Below are 21889 nucleotides of genomic sequence, written 5' to 3'. Positions count from 1 at the left end.
TTCAAACATGAGAGCAGCTATTTAAAATGCGTGGAAATGAACAGGGTAAAGTGCATGTTCAAAATGAGAGACAGAAAGAGGCAGAGAGAGTGAGAGTACAGTACCTCCATAGTCTGAGACTGGTGCATGGCTTTGATTGCATTCTGTGCCATAGCTCTGGTGGAAAACGTGACAAACGCACATCCTGTAGGGGAGGGGGAAGGGGGGGAGGGAGGGATGGAGGGACAGTGGAAGGGAGGGGGGCAGGAGGAGGAGGAAGAGGAGGAGGAAGAGGAAGAAGAGGTGGGAGGACAAGAAAGAACAAGAACAAGACAAAAGGGTTGGACACGTCGTTGTTATAAAAAAAATTCAAACAGAGATTGATACAGAGAACAGCTCACAGGAGGACAACGGTGTTATCAGTCGCTGTGGAAACAACAGCCGGAAGAACAAGCACAGTGTCATGACAACAACCCGGGTCAGCCTCAAAGTGTATACATGCACACAGAAGGATTCACAAATGTAACTGGGGATTTATATATAAATATCTTCGTCCAAAAATGTTTTCAATGCACAGACAAAGTATTTATATTTATAAAGTATTTTAAGGTTGACTGTCGTTGTTATGCTCTGTTGTGAACATTGGTGGAACGTAATAAAGTACATTTACTCAAGTACTTCTACTTAAGTATGCTTTTAATGCAAGTCTTCAAAGAAAACCACAAACAATTGCAACAAAGTTCATAAATGAAGAGCGTTTTTTATGTTAAAGGTACAGAAGCTTGCGAATACTTTTGAATGCATATATTTGTGTATTTTATTATTATTTTAAAATCGAGAAATATGTATCTGTGGAATCCCAAATATATTTTTGATTCTTTTTTTTTTTTTTTTTTAAACTAAATATTTTTTGTGTGCATTGAATTTTTGTGGGTGGAAACATTTATATATAAATCCCAAAGTACATTTCCTTCTGTGCCCATTTATTCATTTTGAGACTGATCCGACCACATAACCCCATCCCACCACCTCCCCCCACCACAGGACAAAATCATCATCGGGGGCTTTTGATTGGCTCTTCCCCCTCCTTTTTCTCTCTTTCTGTCACTGTCTCTTATTCTCTCCTATCGCTGCTACACACTGACCGAATTAGTCATACCTGAATTCCACTCAATGTAAATCAGGCCGAATCTGCATGCATTTGAATTAATTTGGCCCTGTATCGTGCGTCTGATTGGCTCTTTCTCACTCTGTCGAACAGGAAAGAGACGGGACAAAATATCTGCGGGCGCCTCGAGAGTCAGATGGAAAATCGTATTCAAATCAATCCACGGAGAGAAAAGCAGGAGATGAGCGGAGGTGAAGTCGACCTCCTTTGTGACTGACACTGATTTTAGCCAATCAAGTTTGGACGCAGCTCGAGGGGGGTTTGTTATTGGCTGTTGGAGCGTAAGGAGGTTGTGTTTGTCTGACTGGTAAAGGAGTGATTAGAGGAGATAATGTGAGAAGTGCTTCAACAACCCCCCAGACTAATAATATGCTAACAAACTCACTAAGCCATGTTAGCGCAGCCAGGCCTGAACTGATTACATACATGCTCACACACACTCTCACACGTTCAGGTTCGGCTGGCTGACTCGTGGTTTGGCGATAGAGGGGGTATCTGACAGCCCCGGTCATCAGATAGACTGTGAGGATGGGATGAAAGGTTTTGGAGGAAATAGGGAGGAGGGGATGGATTATGCAAGAGAAAGAGAGAACGGACCGATGTGTTCAGGAAACAGATGCCATCATGTCCTGCTTCACCTTTATCAACGCTGTTTCGATGACAGAAGCAGTGTAGAGTGATCAGTTGTTCTCTTATTTCTTTTGTTTAGTGTGTTATTGGACATTTTAATTCAACTTCTTACCTTTGTAAAAATATCATAATTGTATTTCATTTTGTGTTTATACTCTTAATCGAATTTATTTGTTATTTATCTTATATCCATATATTTTTGTTTTATTGTTAGTTCTTAGATTAGATGGTGGTTATGGTTAGATACATCTTTATTTAATATATTTTATTGTTACGTTTTTTTACTTTTTTTATTTATTCTGATATAAAGTATTTTGTATCAAATGTTTCCGATAACCTCACTTTGTACTTTATACTCATATTTACTTTATATTTGTATTTAATGTCTCTTGAAATGACAATATAGTTGAATCCATCCATTTATACAAAACTGTATGGAAAAGTGTTTTTGTTAGTTAGTGTAACCCATCTCTTAACCAAAGTCGAGGTTTCTTTTTACAATAAATCGGTTTCAATTAAACAAAATCAAAGGAAATTGACAACTGTGGTTCCCATTATATTTGACATACCATTCAATAAGGTCTAGATTCAATTTGAGTATATATTAAGCACGATAACGATCTTTCCCTAACCTTAATAAAGTACTTTAGTAGCTTAAACTTATCTAGCACTTTAAAGAACAAGAGAACAGCGCTTATTTGTAAAAGTTTTAAAAAGCTTGAAGAGGCGTCACCTTTGAACATGTCTTTATTCAAATAAATACATACAGAACTCAGCCTCAGAAAGATGAGAACTTTCAGCAGTATGCACCACACCTGCTTTTATTTTGTAAAACACATATTTGACCTGAAAATATTTATGTTTTCCTCCAACTGGTAAAGTGGAAATGTGCTAAAATGTTGTGTAAATCTGCCTTTCTGACCTAACAGTAGAGAACAGTAGAGACTGAGGCTATCACATGTTGCAGCACTGACCTAGTAAACACTTCACAGGGCTGCAGTTCTAGCTAATGTTATTTTAGATAGGACATTCAAAAAGGGGTCATTTCATTCTATTTTCGACGGGCCACGATCTGTCTGCTTAGCATCCAGCAGGTTTCCCCGTCCTCTGCAGAGAAGAGCTGCCCCAAAACTGGGTTGATTTAGTTAGCTCTAGGGTAGTCCTTCAGACTCACAGGTCCTGACGCTTTACTACCATTTATTTGTATTTTTATAAAACTGTTCAGGAAGAACGTCATTGGTTGTCATCTCATGGAAATATAATGTATTAATATTGTTTTGATCTTTTATTGCATATAATTACTTTAATTTCCTGTGATTTTATCTTTAATCTTACATGTTCTTGCTTTATTTGTTATTTTCTTATTGTCTGATGGTTAAATCATTATTTTCTTTTTTTTCTATGAATATGGAGCGACTGTTTCAAAACGCAATTTCCCCCTGGGATGAATAAAGTATTCTGATTCTAATTTCAAAAGAGCGATTCTGCTGAAGCTTCTAAATAAAGAAGACTTCCGTGCCCGAAAAAGTGCTTTATTAAAGTCAGAGCTGCTAAAGAAAAATAAAACTGTAGAATCCGTGCGTTGGCTGGTTGATGCTTGTCTTATTTTTTATTTTGGCAGAGGGATGGGACGAGGCTTAAGCGCTAAAAATACCTCACGGGCCGCATTCTGTCGTCAGCGGAGAACCAAACAGTCCTTTAATGAAAGTAGGGTAGCTCCCAAGGCCCAGACATCCGCTGGTGGTGTGATCCATATTTTATTAATAGTGGGATAGAGGAGCTCTCTGCTGATTGATACCGTGCTTGAACACGAGTTGGTGGGACTGAAGGCCTCTAGGGACCGACAAATCCTTAAAGACCTATTTATTTCCAACCTGGTTAGGCTTTTTATTTACTAGCCAGATCCGAGCTGGACTAAAAGCACATTTCCCAGCGCTAAGTGGTTTATCAGATCTAGAGGAACAAGGATTTGGCCTTCAATCTGAAATATTCATGAGGACAAAAAAGACGAGCTGAAAAGGGATGGAAGAAGAAAAACGGAGGGGGATGTCTGGGCGAAGGAGGACAAATTGATGCAAGACTGGATTCTAGGACAGCGATGGTAAATAGAGACTGTTTGAGGCGCAAAGGAACATGGGAGTTTGAGGAGTGTAGTTTGAGGCAAAGATTGCTTCCAGATACTTAGATAACCTTAAAGAGCCTGTGACACGAGTTTCCCCCATCATCCAAACCCATCAATTTGAGTAAATATTGTCCCCTTGAAAATCGTTACTCAACTGATTTTGGATATTTGTACTTTCATAACCATTAATCTGCCCTTCAATGTTGACCTTATTCTGGATCTTCTCGGGGATTCTTCAAGTCCCGCCAAATTATGTGTGACGTCATTGCGTTTAGGAATTAGCTGCGTCAATATGGGCGATCATACGGTCATGTAGCCAGTGGTGGTCTGGGACTAAAAATCATCCCGGGACTCTCGACCGGCCCACTTCGGTACCGCTAGTAAATTGTCAACGGGGGGAGTGGAGGATGTGCTAGTGTCTTATCCGACCGGCCCACTTCGGTACCGGCCCATCGGGATTCGTCCCGATGGCCAGTCCGCCACTGCACCCAGCCCACGTAAACTGTCGACGGGGGGAGCCTCGCTGCGGGGAAACGGTGGACCTAGTGTCCCGATCGGAGTGGGAATAATAATAATAATAATATTCCGTGCATTTTATCCATTAATTTCCCCAACATTGTGGTAAAAAAACCACATGTTTAATCCATGTTGGTGTACAACTACAAAAAGCATCGGTTTGTTTTCTCATCAGGAAATGCAGACCGGCTCAAACAAACGATTTTTAAATCATCATCCTCACGATCATTTAATGTATCATATGTTCGCCGCATTGACATGAAAGCACTAATAAATGTAGTTTCATCCACTTGAGTTTATAACCACAAAAATAATCGATTTGTTTTTATATCACATCCGACGGGAGGAAATTCAGCAGCTCCGATTTTAATCCTAATTTAATCATCATCTTCACCACGATCATTTATGTTTATGTCGCCGAATTGACATGAAAGCACTGACAAATATGAATATACTGTAGTCAACTTCATTACAACGTTATTAACGTGCCTAAACTCAGTAATTCACCATTTCTACGCATGACAACACACTTTGTCCGTGTTTGGCTCTCGAAGCGTTCCCGCATTGACGTCACTTCCGGCTTCCCCCAAAACTTCAAAATGAGTCGAAGGAATTTCCCCGCGACGTTCGAAATTATTGATATTTATCGGAACGGTATCGCACCTTCTTTTTTAACTGACGGTTCGAGGTGACTGGTAGCCCCATATTTCATTGCACAACAGTTGTTGGGAGGCTGTCACAGGCTCTTTAAGGAGAAAGAGAGACATTGAGAAAATGAGACTCGAGTCGACGAGAAAACATCCACAAGGCCCGACAAGCACAGAAAAAAACATATACGACAGATCCACATTGAACCTTTCGTGACGATGACAGTGACAGCTCGTGTGACAGGAGGAGGAAAAGGAGGACAGAGAGTTTTTCAAAAGCCCCTCCATCTCCTCAGCACATAGAAACCACAAAGGGGAAGAGGGGAGGGGGAGGTTTTGGGAAGAGAGTAGAAATGAGGGGAGGAGGGCAGGGGCCTGTGTTGGTGGGGCAGAATGGTTGATGATGCAAGGGATCCCTGTGTTACTACAAGGGCTATTTATAGAGCTACAATCGCTGGGTGGGATTGATAGACGAGTGGTCAAAATGCAGACCTCATGATCCACTGAAATTGTGACTTTGGCCACTTTTAAAGTACTTATTTTAAATCCCTGTACTCCAGTTTGATGGGGATTTCAGAAGACGACAAATCAAATTGGTTTGACAGCCTGATAATGGGCCTGCTTCTCGTTTTCTAACCAGCCCTGGAGCACTTTGTATAGAGTACATTATGTCAACTTAACGTACTGCAATTACATTAAGCAAACACGGGATGAAATCAACAAGTAGACTGTTTGCCTGGAAGCAGTTTGTACCCTTCTCCACATCTAGTAGAAGAGCTTAGTGAGATACTGCCATATTTGGAGCATTGATGATATTTACTCTTGTGTTGACAGATTATTTACCTTTTATTTCGGAGCTGACTTCTTTTATTCTTCATTCTCCAGAACAACAAACAAGAAATAGTTGCTATTCCATTGGTTTCCATTCTTTTTTATAATAATTACAATTCGCTTGGCACTAATTGTTTTATATTTAAGGCGGTAAGACAGGCACTGCCAAGTCAGATTCATATTATTTGACAACCCAATGTCTTAATAACATCTTGATAATTTTAAAGTAAAGCTGCTTTTGACATTTGAGACTTTGGTGTATTTTGATGAATAAAAAAAGGGACTGTTAAAATACAGTATTGAATACAATTTGGTAACTATTAACTTAAGTAGTTTCAGTTGCTTTAATGTAAACCAACCAGAGTGTTAGAATATTTTCATGTCATTAAATAATGAATCATGACCACCATATCTCCTTTACCTTAATAAAGTAGTAAGCCTGAGCCCTTTATATATTTGTATTGGCTCCAGTATAGAAGATTTGAAATAATACCTAACCGTATTTATGCATTTTATAAATGAATATATTTCTTTGTTACAATTGCAGCATGTTTACTTGATCCTGATTCTACTAATTTCCTGTATAACCTTTTAAGAACGACAGTCTTAAACCAATCCAAAAAAAAAGGAAAGGAAAATGGCGGCTTGGCTTTGAAATTCAAATTCTTCTGTGTTAAATAAAGCCAACGTACTGCATAAATGTAAATGCAACAAGCAGCAACATGTCTCCCTAAAATGCCCTTCAGTTTCACTGCGGAAGTATCGAAGAGCCGAGGACTGTCTTACAGTGAGGCTAAACTGGAGCAGCGGGGAAGGTGGAGGATGTGAATGGAGGTTAGGAGGTTGGAGGGGGGGGGGGAGGGGTGATCTGGGGCTGAAGCTGAGAGAGAGAGGGGGGGGGGGGAAGAGAGAGAGAGAGAGAGAGGGGAAAAGAGATATATAGAGCGAAAAGGAGAAGCATGTATTCACAGTGGTCACAAAAGCCTCAAGATGTCGCTGAGGTTCGTGTGCGTTTTCTTCTCATCGTGACTCTCTCAGAACCTCGAAGAAAATCTCGACCAACAAGCAGCTGGTAGAAAACAGAAGCGGATGCAATGAATTAAGTCGATGCAGATAACATCATTTAAATACCATGCTGTCTTGAAAGCCTTTGTTCATATTATAGTATGTGGACAACGCTACGGTATTGTTGCTGGTTGCTATTTTCATGTTCAAATGTTATTCACAAAAGGTGATAATGCACTATACGCAGCCTTCAGGGGCCAAACATCGTTTTTAACTACGATATCCATAAGATGCTAGAAGTACGTTTCTATGGGACAAGTATTGACTGAAGTATTTTCGTTTTTTGCTAATGTTATAGCTTATACCATTTAATCATTAAGTCATTTAGGGTTAGAGTTAGATGTAATTTGGAATGGAAACCACCCACTAAGATATGCTTGGAGACTAAGTGGCCTAGGAACTTGGTACATTATATAAACGGCCACTATCGTAGATATAGAGTGAAATATAACGTAACATTTCTGATTCCAACCATTTTTGGTGGATTTAGTTTGGTCTTCTTTAATCACGGCATGACAATTATCTCAGTGACTTTGGTATTCTGAGGCCTTACAGCTCACAGTAAAGACATCACTTAAGATTAACACTATTCACCAGTTCTGTTTGCTGCTAAGATGTGTACGGAGCACCCTTCCCTGACAACCCAGTGAAGCAGAAGAGGACTGATGTTCGATTTTATTTCAGTCAACCATTTCACTATCACTCTTGGTTCAGGAGCATTACATTACTCACACCTGTGCTCAGCATTTTAACTAAAAAAGATGCTGCTCACTGACATAGCTCTTTTTAGTGACTGCAAAGGAAGAAGACTGTGTACAGAGAGCAGGGATTGGTCAGTGTAAAGTCTGCCATATTTGTTGGCCAAGGTATGGCGAGAATTCCATCTTAACACAGATAGAAATAATATTTTTTTTAGGTAAATGAAACAGATTTAAGGCAACTGTCTTCAGAAGTGTATTTCTTCTTTATGTTTTTTTCTCAAGGAAGCAGTCACTAATAATCACCAATGTTTACAGTAAACATTGTCTTCCTGCGACATTGACAGCTCAGGAAAAACATCCAGTAATAGATAGTGAGGAGAAAAATAGTTGGCTGCTGAACAACTTCTAAGTGAGTAAAAGAGTGCTTTGAATGAAGCCTTTTAAATTCCTCGATTTTTGGGTACTTTATCGCTAAGAAAAATGTAGCTTACACTCCAGCCATTGGCTCAGAAACCATCTCCACCAGCCAACTGTGGTCAAGACTTCCTGCAGGGTTTTGAGTTTGAGTCACGACAGAAGCAGACACACTGAACAGCAACATCTGCTGGAGGCCGTTGCGGTAATAAAATTCACATGAGGAGCATTACGTGTGGATGGAAGTGAGTCGGAGTGACACACACCTCTGCTCAGTCCGTCCGGCCCTCTGAGGATTCGGCACTCCTCGATCTGTCCGAATGCAGAGAACATGACCCGGATGTCGTTCTCGTTGCACTTCTTTGACACCATGCCAATGAACAACTTCCTGTCTTCCACAGCTGCAGAGCCAAGAAGAAGAAGGAGGAGAACAAAGATAAGAGTGTTAATATAAGGCTTGATAGCACAGTTATAGCTTTATTTGCAGTGTTGGCTGTATATCAGAGCATTGGTTGTATTTCCTTTGGGCAACGTTTTTCTTTAAATCTCTGCACATTTAAAGGAATGGGCAGACATGGTGTTATTTGTTTGACTGTGGTGTTTTTGTAGAGAGTTAGATGAGAAGATCAAAAAAACATTTAGGTTAAAACACTGAACAAACAAACTAGATAAAACATGCATAATTAATTAGCTTAAACCTCATTGGTTGGTGGATTCTGTTACTGTCATATAGAGCATAGCTAGCTGTTTCCTTTTTTCCCCAGTTTTTGTGCTAAGCTAACCAGCTGCTGGAAAACACTTCATATATACCATACAACACGAGAGGTATGAATCATCCTGTCTAACTCCAGGCAAGAAAGTCCAAACAGTATTTCCTATGATTTGGAGCTATTTATTGAACTGTAAACGGCATGGATGTGGAGTGTTTGTGAGGTTGGGTGTGTATGAATACATAAACGGGAGAATGCATGTGGAAATGTGCACTTGTAGTATTGTTTCCCAATGCAATGGTATGCATTGCTTCTTGAACATTGGTGGCGTTTACACCGGGGACGCTTGAGACCCACCATTTTGTATACGGCATATTACTTTTTCAATGTATCATTTGTAAAACATCTCCTGAAAAGAAAGCTTTAATCAAGAACTAACAATTAAAAAAAAGAATTGCTCAAATAAGGGAACATGTTAAAATAGAACAAATCAGCTATGAGCATAACCTAAATAATTATAGTTTACTAGTTATGAAATAAACAAAAACGTTCATGTACGGATCAGTGGCGTCAAAAATGTGCAACATAGTTTTCCCAATCTCAGTAACTATCGACTTTGAACGTGAACCTGATCCCCCCGCGATTGCATTCCCAGAAATACTATTTGTTAAGAACCATTTAAATATCTTCTGAACCCGTTGTTCTTGAACATACAACAATATAGGAGAATCAACTCAAACATATGACAGGAGAAAGAAACGCCTGGTGGGAATAAAGACAAAGAACAAGTGTAATCCAGAGCAGAAGAAAAAGATAAAAGAAGTATGGAAAATGCAACGAGAGAGAACAAAACGCCAATCAAAAGAACCAGTCAAAGAAAGAGAGGAAGAAAGGGAAACAGGACAGTGGGAGAGAGATGAAGACAGACAGAGTGCATGCATTTCATCATGCCATCTGCCAGGCTCTGATCAATGTCTCATTATCACTTCAACAGCGACCGCGTGCTGAGACTCTCCAGCTTGTCCTCTCTCACCCTCTTCCTCCGACCACCCCTTTTCCTCCCCCCTTCTCCCTCATGGATTCCTCCTCCCTTCCTCCCTCGCTGACACAATCCCTCCTCCTCCGGTGCAACATCCAGGAATGTGATCCGGCGGCAGGTAGCGGTGAGAAACGTTGTGTACGTGAGAGAGGTTAAGTGTGAATTAGGCTGCGAGTGAAATCCTCAACGCTCCAAGAAACAATATGTTTGTACGTGTTCCCACCACATTCAATGCAATGCTAATCCAATTCATTTTTAATGAGGAAACTGTCAGCTCTTACCGCAAGGCGAAAGAGATAAGCGGTCTGTTGCACTCTGGGAAATCAATAGCGCACTTGTTTATTTTGCTGTTTGAATTGTTTGTGTGTTTAAAAAGCAAACCGGCGGGATACGCTGTCAAGATAAGTGTTGTTTCAAAGAGCTTTAACTCCTTTGTACACAGTGTGTGTGTGTGTGTGTGTGTGTGTGTGTGTGTGTGTGTGTGTGTGTGTGTGTGTGTGTGTGTGTGTGTGTGTGTGTGTGTGTGTGTGTGTGTGTGTGTGTGTGTGTGTGTGTGTGTGTGTGTGTGTGTGTGTGTGAACATCACTCCAGAGGAAGATTACCACAAGTCTAACAGCAATGTAATTAATTTACTCTGTGTCGATAGAAAAGAACAGAGAGGCGATATGGTTACAATTTACTGTTTCTGTTTTTCGGGGGGGTGATAAGACTTATAAATCCAGCTCTGAGATGAACTGGAGTCAGCTTTGCATTCTGGGGGATATTGGAGCAGAACCGGCTTCACGCTGAGTTTTAACACTTTAAAAGAGGCCGAAAGGAAAATAATTACACAAGCTTAGTGAATGGAAAATGCACTGCACATAATCAGTGTTGGTTTGTATATAAATACACACTCAAGCTGTGTACTTTGCCTGCATTTTTCTCTCACATTCAACTACTTTATACTTCTATTCCACACCATTTTAGAAGCCAACATTGTACTTTTTCTTCTGCAACATTTCTCTGACAGGTTTCACATTATTAGCTAATGCCGATCATTTAGTACTTTTACTTAAGTACAATAATTATTGAGTATTTTTACAATTAAATATTGCTACTTTTACTGAAGTAATAGGTCTTAGTGATTCTTCCACCACTTGGAATAATGTAGCTCTCTTCTTCTCCTCCTCCACTGACTAGACTAATACAGCTACAAGGATCCATTTGTCACTGTTACACTGAATGTACTGAAGGTCATTACCATTAAGTGGATGGATATGTTACGTATGGTCTGCTTTATATTTCATTATTAAGCAGCTTTATTAAGTTCCGCCATCATTACCCTGACGGTTATGTCTTATAAAGTCGTATTTCCACATATAGAGCTACAGTAGAGCGGATGATGGCTTTCATAAAGATTACTGCCCTAACTTTTTATTGTATTCACCGCAGAGGAAAGCAGTTGTGAGTATCTGAGTATTCAGATCCTTCACTTCAGTAAAAGTACTGATAATACACTTTCAAAATGCTTATCTTCTAGGTACTGCATTGACAATGGTTAGTAAGTAAGTATTTCGGAGTGGTTAGGATACGAGTAACAGTAAACTCAAAATATATATTGAAATATTTTTTAAATATTTTTAAGGGAAACCAGTAAATATTCACATTTTAGAAGCTTAAACTGTGAAATGTTTAAATGTTAAAATTGCTGCCAGTTCATAATCTGTTAACCAACTCATGGTTTTATGTACTTAGATATAATGTTGTATGGGTTAATTTATACCAAAGAACCACATTTTAAAAGTTCTCCGTTGTGTTGTGTGTACAAATCTGAATTTATAAGGTAACTTAATCTGTAAATTAAATGTGTTGAGATAAAAACTTATAATATTTCCCTTTGAATTGTACTGGAGTAGAGGTATGAAGTGACACATAAAGAAATGTGTTGGATAATGTACCTCAATTTGTACTTTAATATAGCACTTGAGTAAATGTACTTTTCCAATGGTGGAGAGTGATGGAGCAGGCAATGCTTTTATGTTTAAAAAAAATAAACCTATTTTTAAAACCGGCACTGGATTTTAATGGTCACTTCATCCAATCATGCTTGTATCCATTTTCATAGTCTGCTCAATTACACATGTTTAAGGGTCACTTCACCCAAATTGCAAAAACACACATCTTCCTACGTAGCCATGCAAATAATTTCAATTTTATTTGCCAAATTCTTCCCACATCTGCTGTAGAGATTTCTAGCGCTATGTCACCCTGAATAATCCACTGAAAAAAACTTGAAATGGGAAATCTTTTTCCACCTGAGGTAAATAACCGCTGGTAGTTCTTTGGATTATTAATGGGAATTTGGCTCATGTTGCTGTTGTGCTTTTCAAATGTTGTTTGTTATATTGTGTGCGCATAGCAAACAAAATTCAATTTATCTCGAGAACATTTGTGAGCAAAAAGCTTCGCAGCAAATATCTTCAAATACCATTTCATGCATGATTTACCAAGCGACCCTCAGAGGTCAAAGAGACCCGGAACATTAAGGTTTATTCATATTTTTTTAAGCAACTGCTGAAAGAGATTTAAAATCCGCGGTCACAAGATGGGTCTCCTCTTTAGCAGTTGTGGACGAAAAACTTGTATCCTTTACCTAAGTAAAATCAGAACTACATTAGTCTTAAAATAGTCCAATACAAGTAACATTTCAGAATTCAAAATGCTACTTAAGTAGAAGTAGAGAAGTATTTTCAGCCAATTGTACTTCTTAAAGTATCAAGGGAAAGTACTCAATTTCAAAATATTGTCTTTTCACAATATTATATTATTACAGGATCCTGATTCATTACAAACAAATACATATAAGAGTATTTTATTCTTGAAGTTTGTCCATGTTGAGTTTTTATACATTTTATATATTTTTTTGAAATATAATATTGGATCATATCATATAAACACGTTTTGTATATGTAAAAAGTAGCTAGCGACTATAGAGTGTTAACAAATGGTTACAGTGGGAAATGGATGAGTAGAGTAATTACAGTAAGTATGTCTATAAAGTATTTCATTATAGCGCTTGAGTAAAAGTACTTTGTTACTTTCCACCACTGCTTAAATATGTTATTGTCCAGAGGCCTGTCGTTTCAAAATCCCTCCATAACACATAAAACTAGAAAACAATCCTAAGCAGAAAATAATATATACCAGGTTAATCAACCATCAAAGCCTTAAAATAGAAACCAAATAAAATGTCTTTAGTTAAAAAGATGTCAACCATATTAAACTCTCAAACATCTTTAATTACATCGCCTTTTAGTTTCCAAATATACCTTGACTAAATATCACAAAGCATAATGAACCTGACAATCACACTGATTGGAATAATAGAGCAGGAGAGAGTTGATTAAGTCACGTTTTAACGCTTTTCTCCTGAAACTTATCAACAAGATATAAAGTGATGCTTTTGGCTGATTCTGTGGGATTTTGCTGCCCGACTGTGAATATCCTGCACTTACATAAAGGCCATAAGTCATTATTTGGTAAAGGAAAAGTAGGTGAACATATCTTTATGATCCACGGTGGTGCATTATCAGTGAAAACATTTGAAATGTGTTCGTTTTTTATAAATGCAGCATGCAGCCCTGTTGCCAAGGGTTACAGATATGTTATTGTCTGTAGGAAAAACCTTGTTGTTGTTTTGAAAAGTTTGTCATTTCTCCATCTTTAACAATGCAGGTGAGACCGCTTTGGTTCCCCGTGGTTCTCCTGAGACGCTGTGATTGAAAGGTCATGCCCACTTCGAGGCAATCAAATGAAATTAAAATCTCTCCTGAAACGATGCCCTGCTCAGTGCTCACACATTTCATCTCGCTTTTACACAGAAGCAAGATGCTATCATTCAAGTACTCCAAAAGAAATTAAAGTCCCAGCGCATCCCAGGAGGAAAGCACTGCTGAGCATCTTCAGTTTCCTTGGGGTAACATATGAGTATAATGTTTGCTAAAACAGAATAAAACCACATACAGTATTTTAAACTGTTTTAAAAGATTCACGTAATAAGTAAGAAACAATATGTTTGGTTTATCCACCCACACCTCTTTGCTATACACTGAAATATTTGTGATATGTCAAAAACCAACATCTGGTCCAATCTGGAAGAATATAGATTTCTCTCAAAATGTGATTGACAATGCAATTGTGTTGTATGGGAATGTACTTTTTAGGAGACCAGCACAGGGGGAACAAGGACTCATACAGCATATTTTACTTAGAAATAGCAATACTAAATTGTACAAATACTTTCTTACAAGTCAAAATCCTGCAACTTACTTAAGTAAAAGTACAAAAGAGTTGGTATTAAATTGAAATATTTAAAGTGAAAGTACCTCTAAATGTTACCACAGTACTTTACATTCCCCCGCTAGAGACAATGTGTGTACAGTCAAACCGCCTCTTTAGATTGAAATGGAATGAAGTCTCGGTTATAGGAAATCTCTGGAGAACTAGATATGCAATATGTAGTTTGGAAATGGGGTGATCTGAGGGTTTGTGACAGCGCTTGTGTGGAATATATGCATACAATTGCATGTGTGTGTGTGTGTGTGTGTGTGTGTGTGTGTGTTTGTTCAGCATGTTTGTTGGAGCGATCTGCCTTCAGGAGAGGGAGGCCGGTTCACCATGAGGCCAAACCGATTCAACTCGCTCTGACCTCCTTACGAAGCACTTTAATAATTCATCACACATATAAGAATATAGTTATAGATATCAGCATCCCCCCCCCCCTTTCTCTATCGCTCTTTCTCTGTTCCCCTTTATGTCTCTCGCACAGTCTTTCCCCCCCCCAGTCCCCCGTCCCGTCTGCGAGCAAACACACGGGTGAGATAGCTATTACGAGGCAAATTTAAAAAGGCCATTGATGCGTGTGCTAGTGAGATATCGACGTGTCTGTCTTTGTGTGTGTGTGTGTGTGTGTGTGTGTGTGTGTGTGTGTGTGTGTGTGTGTGTGTGTGTGTGTGTGTGTGTGTGTGTGTGTGTGTGTGTGTGTGTGTGTGTGTGTGTGTGTTTGTCTGGACACTCACCGTTAGATTTCTCACTGTCTGCAGGTTTCATCTGAATAGGGTGGTGCATCTGTGGAGACAGAAGAGGAAAATAAAACATATGAAATCCCTGCACATATTAACAATGTATGGGAGACCGCTATGGCTCCCTGTGGTTCTCCTGAGAAGCCGTGATGGATGATGCTGCCATGTCTCTCGAATCCAGAACAAATCCAGATAACCATTCATTCACTCTTGGGTGTATGAGTGTGCCAGATATACTGTAGAATGTGATAGCCCTAGATTTGTTTTTCTGCAACACAAATCTTGCTCAACCTTAAAACCCTTCACTGCAGAGGGTGTTGGAAATCACCCGACATTGTTTGCCGGTTTGTTAAAAACACCACGAATAGAGAAGAACAAGCCAAAGACCAGAAGTTTAAAAGCAAAAGAATGGAGATTCTTTCAAACCAGAAGACTAACAATAAGTACACTTGGAGCGCTCTGACCTCTGCTAAGGCTGTGAGAGATAATGTGCGCCCTGTGATTTGGATCCTTTCCAAAACGTAACCTCCAAGCAGAGGCAGTCCAAAAACAAGAATGTACAACGAGGAGCAGCAGCAGTTTATTATGCTCGAACCAGTGTAGCTTTGCAAGCTATTACAGAAAGCAGCCCCCAATAGAGACACACGTCACGCCTGCCTTAAGTCCACTCACACACTGCCTTCTCTTATTTAGTCACAATCAGTGGTTGAAAGACAAGGTGTGTGATAAACAGGAACAGTACTCTATGAAATATTATTTCCCTTTACTTTTGTTTCTATTTATCTTAGCTCTTGCCTCTCCTCTCACTCCCCTGTCTCATGCAGGCAAATGGCCTCTGAGCTTTAACACCGTGTGACCCAGATAGTTGATTCTGCTTGCAGTAAGGACATCTTATCAGGTGTACAGCTCCCTGGAGCCAGTCAATCCCTTGTAGGAACAGAGCTTGCTTTGACTTGTTATCAAATGTCGATTATGCTCTTAGGAACAGTAATATATCGAGGAAAGAATCGCAGAGTTGCTTGGGCAGAGGCTGTGTCACTATGCAGTGTTTCCCCTACCATTGTCTTGGAGGGGTGCTGCGCCCCACCAACGGAGCCCCGCCAACGGATCCCCGCCAACGGAGCCCCGCCAACGGTGCCCCGCCAACGGAGCCCCGCCAACGGTGCCCCGCCAACGGAGCCCCGCCAACGGAGCCCCGTCAACGGAGCCCCGCCAACGGAGCCCCGCGCCCCCCTGAAATTCAAAATATATATATATATTATATATATAGCACCAAATTGCAAATAATCGATAACTACTGTCACTTTTCACATTGAACATGTGCTCTTTTATTACATAAACTAAACACTTTCATTTGAAGTTGTGAGTTTAGTGTTTGTGACCCTAAGAAACACTGATGCATTAATCAATAACAATATTTCAATAGTTCAAAGCTCTCTGTTGTTACATCTGTCAAAAGTGCCGCTATTCAAAGAACTGTAGCATTAGGAAATTCAGTAGAGACAACCAATTTCAGTTTTAGATGCAGGAAGTGTTTGACTAATGAAGTTACAATTTGCCATTTTGTTTCCTAAGGTATGTTATTGTAATCTGTAATATGAAACCGTGGCTCTTCGCCAGATTGTCTTGACATATGATTATGGGCTAAACTCTCTTTAACCTTTAAGCCTCTGGAGTAATTGACAATGATGTTCTGTATCTGATCTTGTGTCACTTCCCATTTCTCCTTTATAAGCGTGGAGTGAACAAAAGAGCAGTAAAGATTACCTATGCAGAGATGGATGCATTTACTGCGAGGAATCAATCAGGTCACTAAGGTGGAGGATGGGAAATGAACCTCTGCAAGCCCCTCCCAAGGTGATTCCAGACATCTGTAATCCATCTCTAAGACTCTGGTTATACGTTATTTACATCCAATATGTATCAGATCATATGCCTTTGCATTTAAACCTGGAATCAATAAGTGCTCATTATCTCGACTCTGCTCGGAATGGCATCGAATCTCGATAAACTCATTTTCATACAATCTCCCAGGTCAGATGAAAGGTACGGGGATACATATTGCTCGTGCCTGCCAGGTGTAAATGGTGTCTAAACGCTCGCATTTACACTTGTCTTTTAAGATATCTCTCTGATGCACAAGAAGCAGTTTAATGGAGATGGATGTGTTATTAAGCTGCCGGCTCTTCTTTATGGAAAACAAAAAAACACTTCACAGCTGAGAAGGATTTGTCACCTCTCTCTCTCTCCCCCTCCTTCCCACTCTCCCACTCTGTCCCTTTTTTATTCCCTTCCCCATCTCTCTTTCCTTTATGGGAGATTATGTGGCTGTTTGATCTGCGAAGAGACGAATGACAGTGATTCTCCAAATCTAGCCCAGTATCAATCACACTCAGAGTCAAATACCAGCAGTGAGGGTGAGTGTGTCTGTCCGGACGTACGAGTGCGTGCTTGGCCTGTCTTACCTATAACGCCCCTGGGCTCAGTCACGCTGCGACAGAAGGCTTTGATCTTCCAATTCTATCACACACCTTTATCCCAACTCTCCCCTTCTTGCTCTCTTCCTTATCATCCTCACTCTCCGCTCCTTTTTCCTTCTCCAGACACACACACACACACACACACACGCGCGCGCACACACACACGCGCGCACACACACACACACACACACACACACACACACACACACACACACACACACACACACACACACACACACACACACACACCTCACACTCACACTCTCACACACACATCTATCCACTGATTGGTTCCCAAACCTGCCTGAAGGGGGCAGTGAACGGTGGAGGGGGAACAAAGGAAGACAGACAGGCACCAGACCATTACAGACTCCCTACACAATATAACCAAAAAAAGAACAAAGAGACAAACAACCCCATCACGGGCTAATCATTGTACACCCTGAAACAAAAGAGTGTGACATGTCTCAAGGCTGACATGTGATTTGAATTGTTTTTCAGGCAGAAATATCTGCACGGAGAAAAACAAGAACGTCTGAAAGAAAAACTACTGTAAGATTTGAAAAAACAAAACAAGGAAGGACGAACAAAGAAATGAGCATAAGGGGGACATGAAAAATGAGGAAAAGCTTGCATCAGTGATAAATGTGAAAGGGGAAAGAAAGAACATAAGACATAAAGATTACAGAAAGATAGAAAAACAAGGAAGCAAGGGTGGACAACAGAAGAGTAGGAACCGTACAAAGAAAATGAAAAACAAACAAAAAAGTATTTAAGAAACTATAAAATGTACAGTGATTGTTGAATGTTTCTCCTTTCAATGTATTTTCATACAAAGGTCTTCATATAGTGAAGGAAAAAACAAAAAAAACTACAATAAGTAGCAGACTGAAAGAGGGCGCTCAACGACAAAGTAAAAATGAAATTAAAATGTAATGGTTGAATGCTTTAATTTGCACTTTGGTGATTGCATCAGCCATGAATGTCTGCGTGGGGAAAGAAAGGAAGAAATGACGATGTCTAGACAAGAAGGTAAGACAAAAGGAATCTCAAATAAAAGAACAACGGAGAGGAGAAAAGAAAGAAAGAAATAAAAGACAGTGACGTGAGAAAGAGACGAGAGAAAGGGAAGAGGGTCACTTCGAGAACCAAACCCCAGGCTGGAGTATCACTAACGAAAGGACAGATGGAGGGACATGGATGAGGTGTGTGTGTGTGTGTGTGTGTGTGTGTGTGTGTGTGTGTGTGTGTGTGTGTGTGTGTGTGTGTGTGTTGGAGCCACATCAAAAGAGGGAAAGTCGTGTCAAAGCAAAACCCTGGATGTCACATCAAGTCAGCTCTCGTCAATCCATTTCAAAGTCTGTCCTCTAACGACGAAAAAACAAAAACGAAAGCCACGACAGCATCCTCCGTGCTGCCGTCATTCACTCTTCAAAAACACTGCCAAAAGCTGCCACACACACACACACACACACACACACACACACACACACACACACACACACACACACACACACACACACACACACACACACACACACACACACACACACACACACACACACACGCACACACACACGCACACACACACACAAACAGCTCTCTGCTTTTCAGGCTTCTCCTCCTAAGGTCTGTCTACCCAGAATGCCCGGCGGGTGGCAGCGCAGTCGACGTGTTTGATCTCCGAAAGCTCCCGCCGGGACCCACAACTCAAGACTCTCCTTCGCTATCCCACAATTCCACAGTGCTGTTTCTTCTCGCCTGGCAGGCCCACAGCCGCAGCCTGCCATTCATTACGCGCTCAGCGGGAGCCCGGCAAAACTACTCAGTGCTCGCCTCGTAAAAAAGCACAGAGAAACCAAAAACTTCTCCACGTAAAGCCATGTGTGCAGCCGGCATGGTGCTGCGCTGGCATTTAGTTTCACAAATGTATCCGTCTAGTCAGGAGGCCGCTTAATCTGCTTCCTGTTTACCTTCCATAACAGAATCCACATAAAAAAAGCACTACAGCAAAATCCTGTAAAAAGAGTCCCAGTGTTACTATGGAAGCTTTTGAAACAAATAATTTTAAACTGCATAATCATCCTGTTAGAAGACGTGTTCTAACATTTCAGCATATTATTATAATTCTAAATTAATTTGGAGTTAAAGAGTAACATGATATATTAATAATAATACATAAAATGTGAATAGCGCTTTTCCTAATGCTCAAACACACTTTACATACAATCTGAAATGTATAGAAGTTTATAGATTTTATCGTTCACGGTCTTCTATTTTCTACTTTTTAATGCTGTTTTTTTTATATTTTGAGAATTTTTGAATTGTTTATTTCTACTCTTTAATTTCTGCTTATGTGCAATGCCTTGTTTTGTTTTTCTATGCTACTGCAATGCAACCATTTCCCAATTTGGGATCAATAAAATACATTTTATATTATCGTAATCCAATTGCGGAGTAAAATATGGGGGGGGTTGTGGATTAGAGATTGAAAACTGGAGTGAATAAGTGAGTTTTGAATGGGAGAGGGTGGGGGGGGGGGGGGCTGCAGCAAAGACACTGTCACCCCCAGGCCCGGAGCTTATATATTGTAGTTTATTGAGGGTGTGAAACATAGAGAATGCTGTTGCAGTAATCCAGTCGGATTGTAATGAAGGCATGGAAGAGAGTTTTAGTGGCAGTGGATGAGAGGGAGGGTCTCGTGGAAGCTGTGTTGTGACCTCAGTGTGAGAAAAAGTTTTTAGAGAGTACTTGTCCATGGACAAGTGAGTTTGGCAATTTACTTGTCCGAATACATTTTTTTTTAATACAATTCTATAAAAATAATCACTGCATTGTTTAGTTAGTTCCAAGTGGTGCAGTTTGAGAATGTACAATTGGCCCAGTCTCCTCTGATGTTACACTGCAACCTGCCTGTGAGACACAGTCCAACCACACATGTCCAACACATAGGACATAACCTAATAATAATAATACATTATATGTATAGCCTACAGTATAGGCCTAGCGCTTTTCTACAACTCAAAGACGCTTGCACGCTTACACATGTCCTGCAATACACATGCTGCAGCTGCCCAGCTGCTCACTGTTTGTAAAAGTAAATAAATAGAATTTCCATTTCAATAATGTACTTTCTACACCCTGCTTCATAAACAATACTGACATCCCTGTGCTCCTCCGAGTCTGGGGGTCCGGGGATGTGAGGACAGCGCGAGGACACAGACAGGGAGGCTGCTTCACTTCATAAAGGAAATGGCGGTCAATATTAACAACATAGGAGCTAAAACGCTTAATAACCTTCATTACGTGTTAGAGAAAGAACATAAGAAAATTTGACAAAGATGAGGCTGTCAAACAGGCAGCGGATGCGCTGTGTGTAGAAAGAGAGAGAGACGCTGAGCTGCACCGTGCAGCGATCAGCTGATACGGAGCATATGAGAGAGCTGCAGTCCGCGGGGCTCGGCCTCGCCTCCTGTCCTCACAACTCTTATTAATCCCGGTACCGGACAATTGTTATTTGTTCCTACTCGGAACCTAGTTTGAACCCGGCCACTGTGCTACACTTCCCACCCGCCCCGCCCCACCCCCGTCTAACTGTACAGAAAACGGCGAGATGCATTTCCTTAGGAATCTACAAGCAGAACCGAAACTAACACTTCTAAACGAACAATGGCGGACACGGACCATTTGCGAATGAGTTCTGCCTTTTGTAAACTGAATGTATCAATAATTTGTCAATAAATCAGGCCGAAAAACGTCACTTGTCCGCCGGACAAGTCAATTGAAAGATCTACTTGTCCGATATTGTAAATAACACGTCCCGGACGGTGGGACGTGTACTTTTTCGCACACTGTGACCTGGTTGACGTGAGGGAGGTGTTATGGAAATGATGGTATTAAAGCTTAATAAAGTGTAATCCTAATGAAATGTAACTTTTAACTAAGTGGTATCCTTCCAAGTGTTTTCAATCCTAATGTATGAGAAGAACATTTGGTCTGTGTTCACGAGTGTAAGATGAAGGGTTTTATGACTGCGACACCTAATTGTGCTTTGTAGGGTGTGAGTTTTGCTTATTTGTGATAAGGCGACCACCTGGGCCCACATGTTGTTGTGGTGTCATGTGATCTTTGATGTCTTCCTATAAGAGAGTCTGTCACATACAGAGCAGGACGCACTCGAGAGGAGTCGTCATGCTTGCAAGCATTAAACAAAGATCTTAAAAAACGTTATATGAACATTGTGTTTCTTTGCATATCTTGCCATATTGCAGACTCGCTGTAGGTTTGGGTGGAGACTAAGGCTCAGATTGGAATTGTGCATAAAGCAATATCTTTGAATCTTTAATGAATCTTAATCAACCAGAGCATGACTTTACAAAATAACCAGGCTGAATACTTTAGATGACAGATGTACAGTTAACAAGAAGGACTCAAATTGAATGTCATTTCCTGATGTTTCGAAGGAAATGATGTTGAAGTTTGTCTGAGCTTTAATCTTTATTATTTGCTCGTAAAGCGTCTGCGGTG

At 40.3% G+C, this 21889-nt stretch overlaps 1 protein-coding gene across 15 annotated transcripts in view; it reads right to left on the bottom strand.

The window, feature by feature from the left end:
• The window catches only part of celf2 (cugbp, Elav-like family member 2), a 238387-nt gene that overhangs the window by 41252 nt on the left and 175246 nt on the right, over positions 1 to 21889 (bottom strand). For 8 of the 15 annotated variants that reach the window (XM_034075080.2, XM_034075079.1, XM_034075081.2 and 5 more), the window contains 3 exons: positions 14880 to 14928; positions 8307 to 8474; positions 105 to 184 (listed from right to left, as the gene is read on the bottom strand). In XM_034075080.2, coding sequence (XP_033930971.1) covers positions 105 to 184; positions 8307 to 8474; positions 14880 to 14928 — 297 coding nt within the window. The remainder of the gene's footprint in view (positions 1 to 104; positions 185 to 8306; positions 8475 to 14879; positions 14929 to 21889) is intronic. The other 7 variants (XM_034075082.2, XM_034075085.2, XM_034075092.2 and 4 more) reach the window with 1 other exon arrangement.

The sequence above is a fragment of the Pseudochaenichthys georgianus genome, chromosome 23 (genome assembly GCF_902827115.2).
Source record: "Pseudochaenichthys georgianus chromosome 23, fPseGeo1.2, whole genome shotgun sequence".
NCBI lineage: Eukaryota > Metazoa > Chordata > Actinopteri > Perciformes > Channichthyidae > Pseudochaenichthys > Pseudochaenichthys georgianus.
Note: the sequence above shows the minus strand (reverse complement) of the source record. Positions and strands in the feature narration are given on the sequence as shown.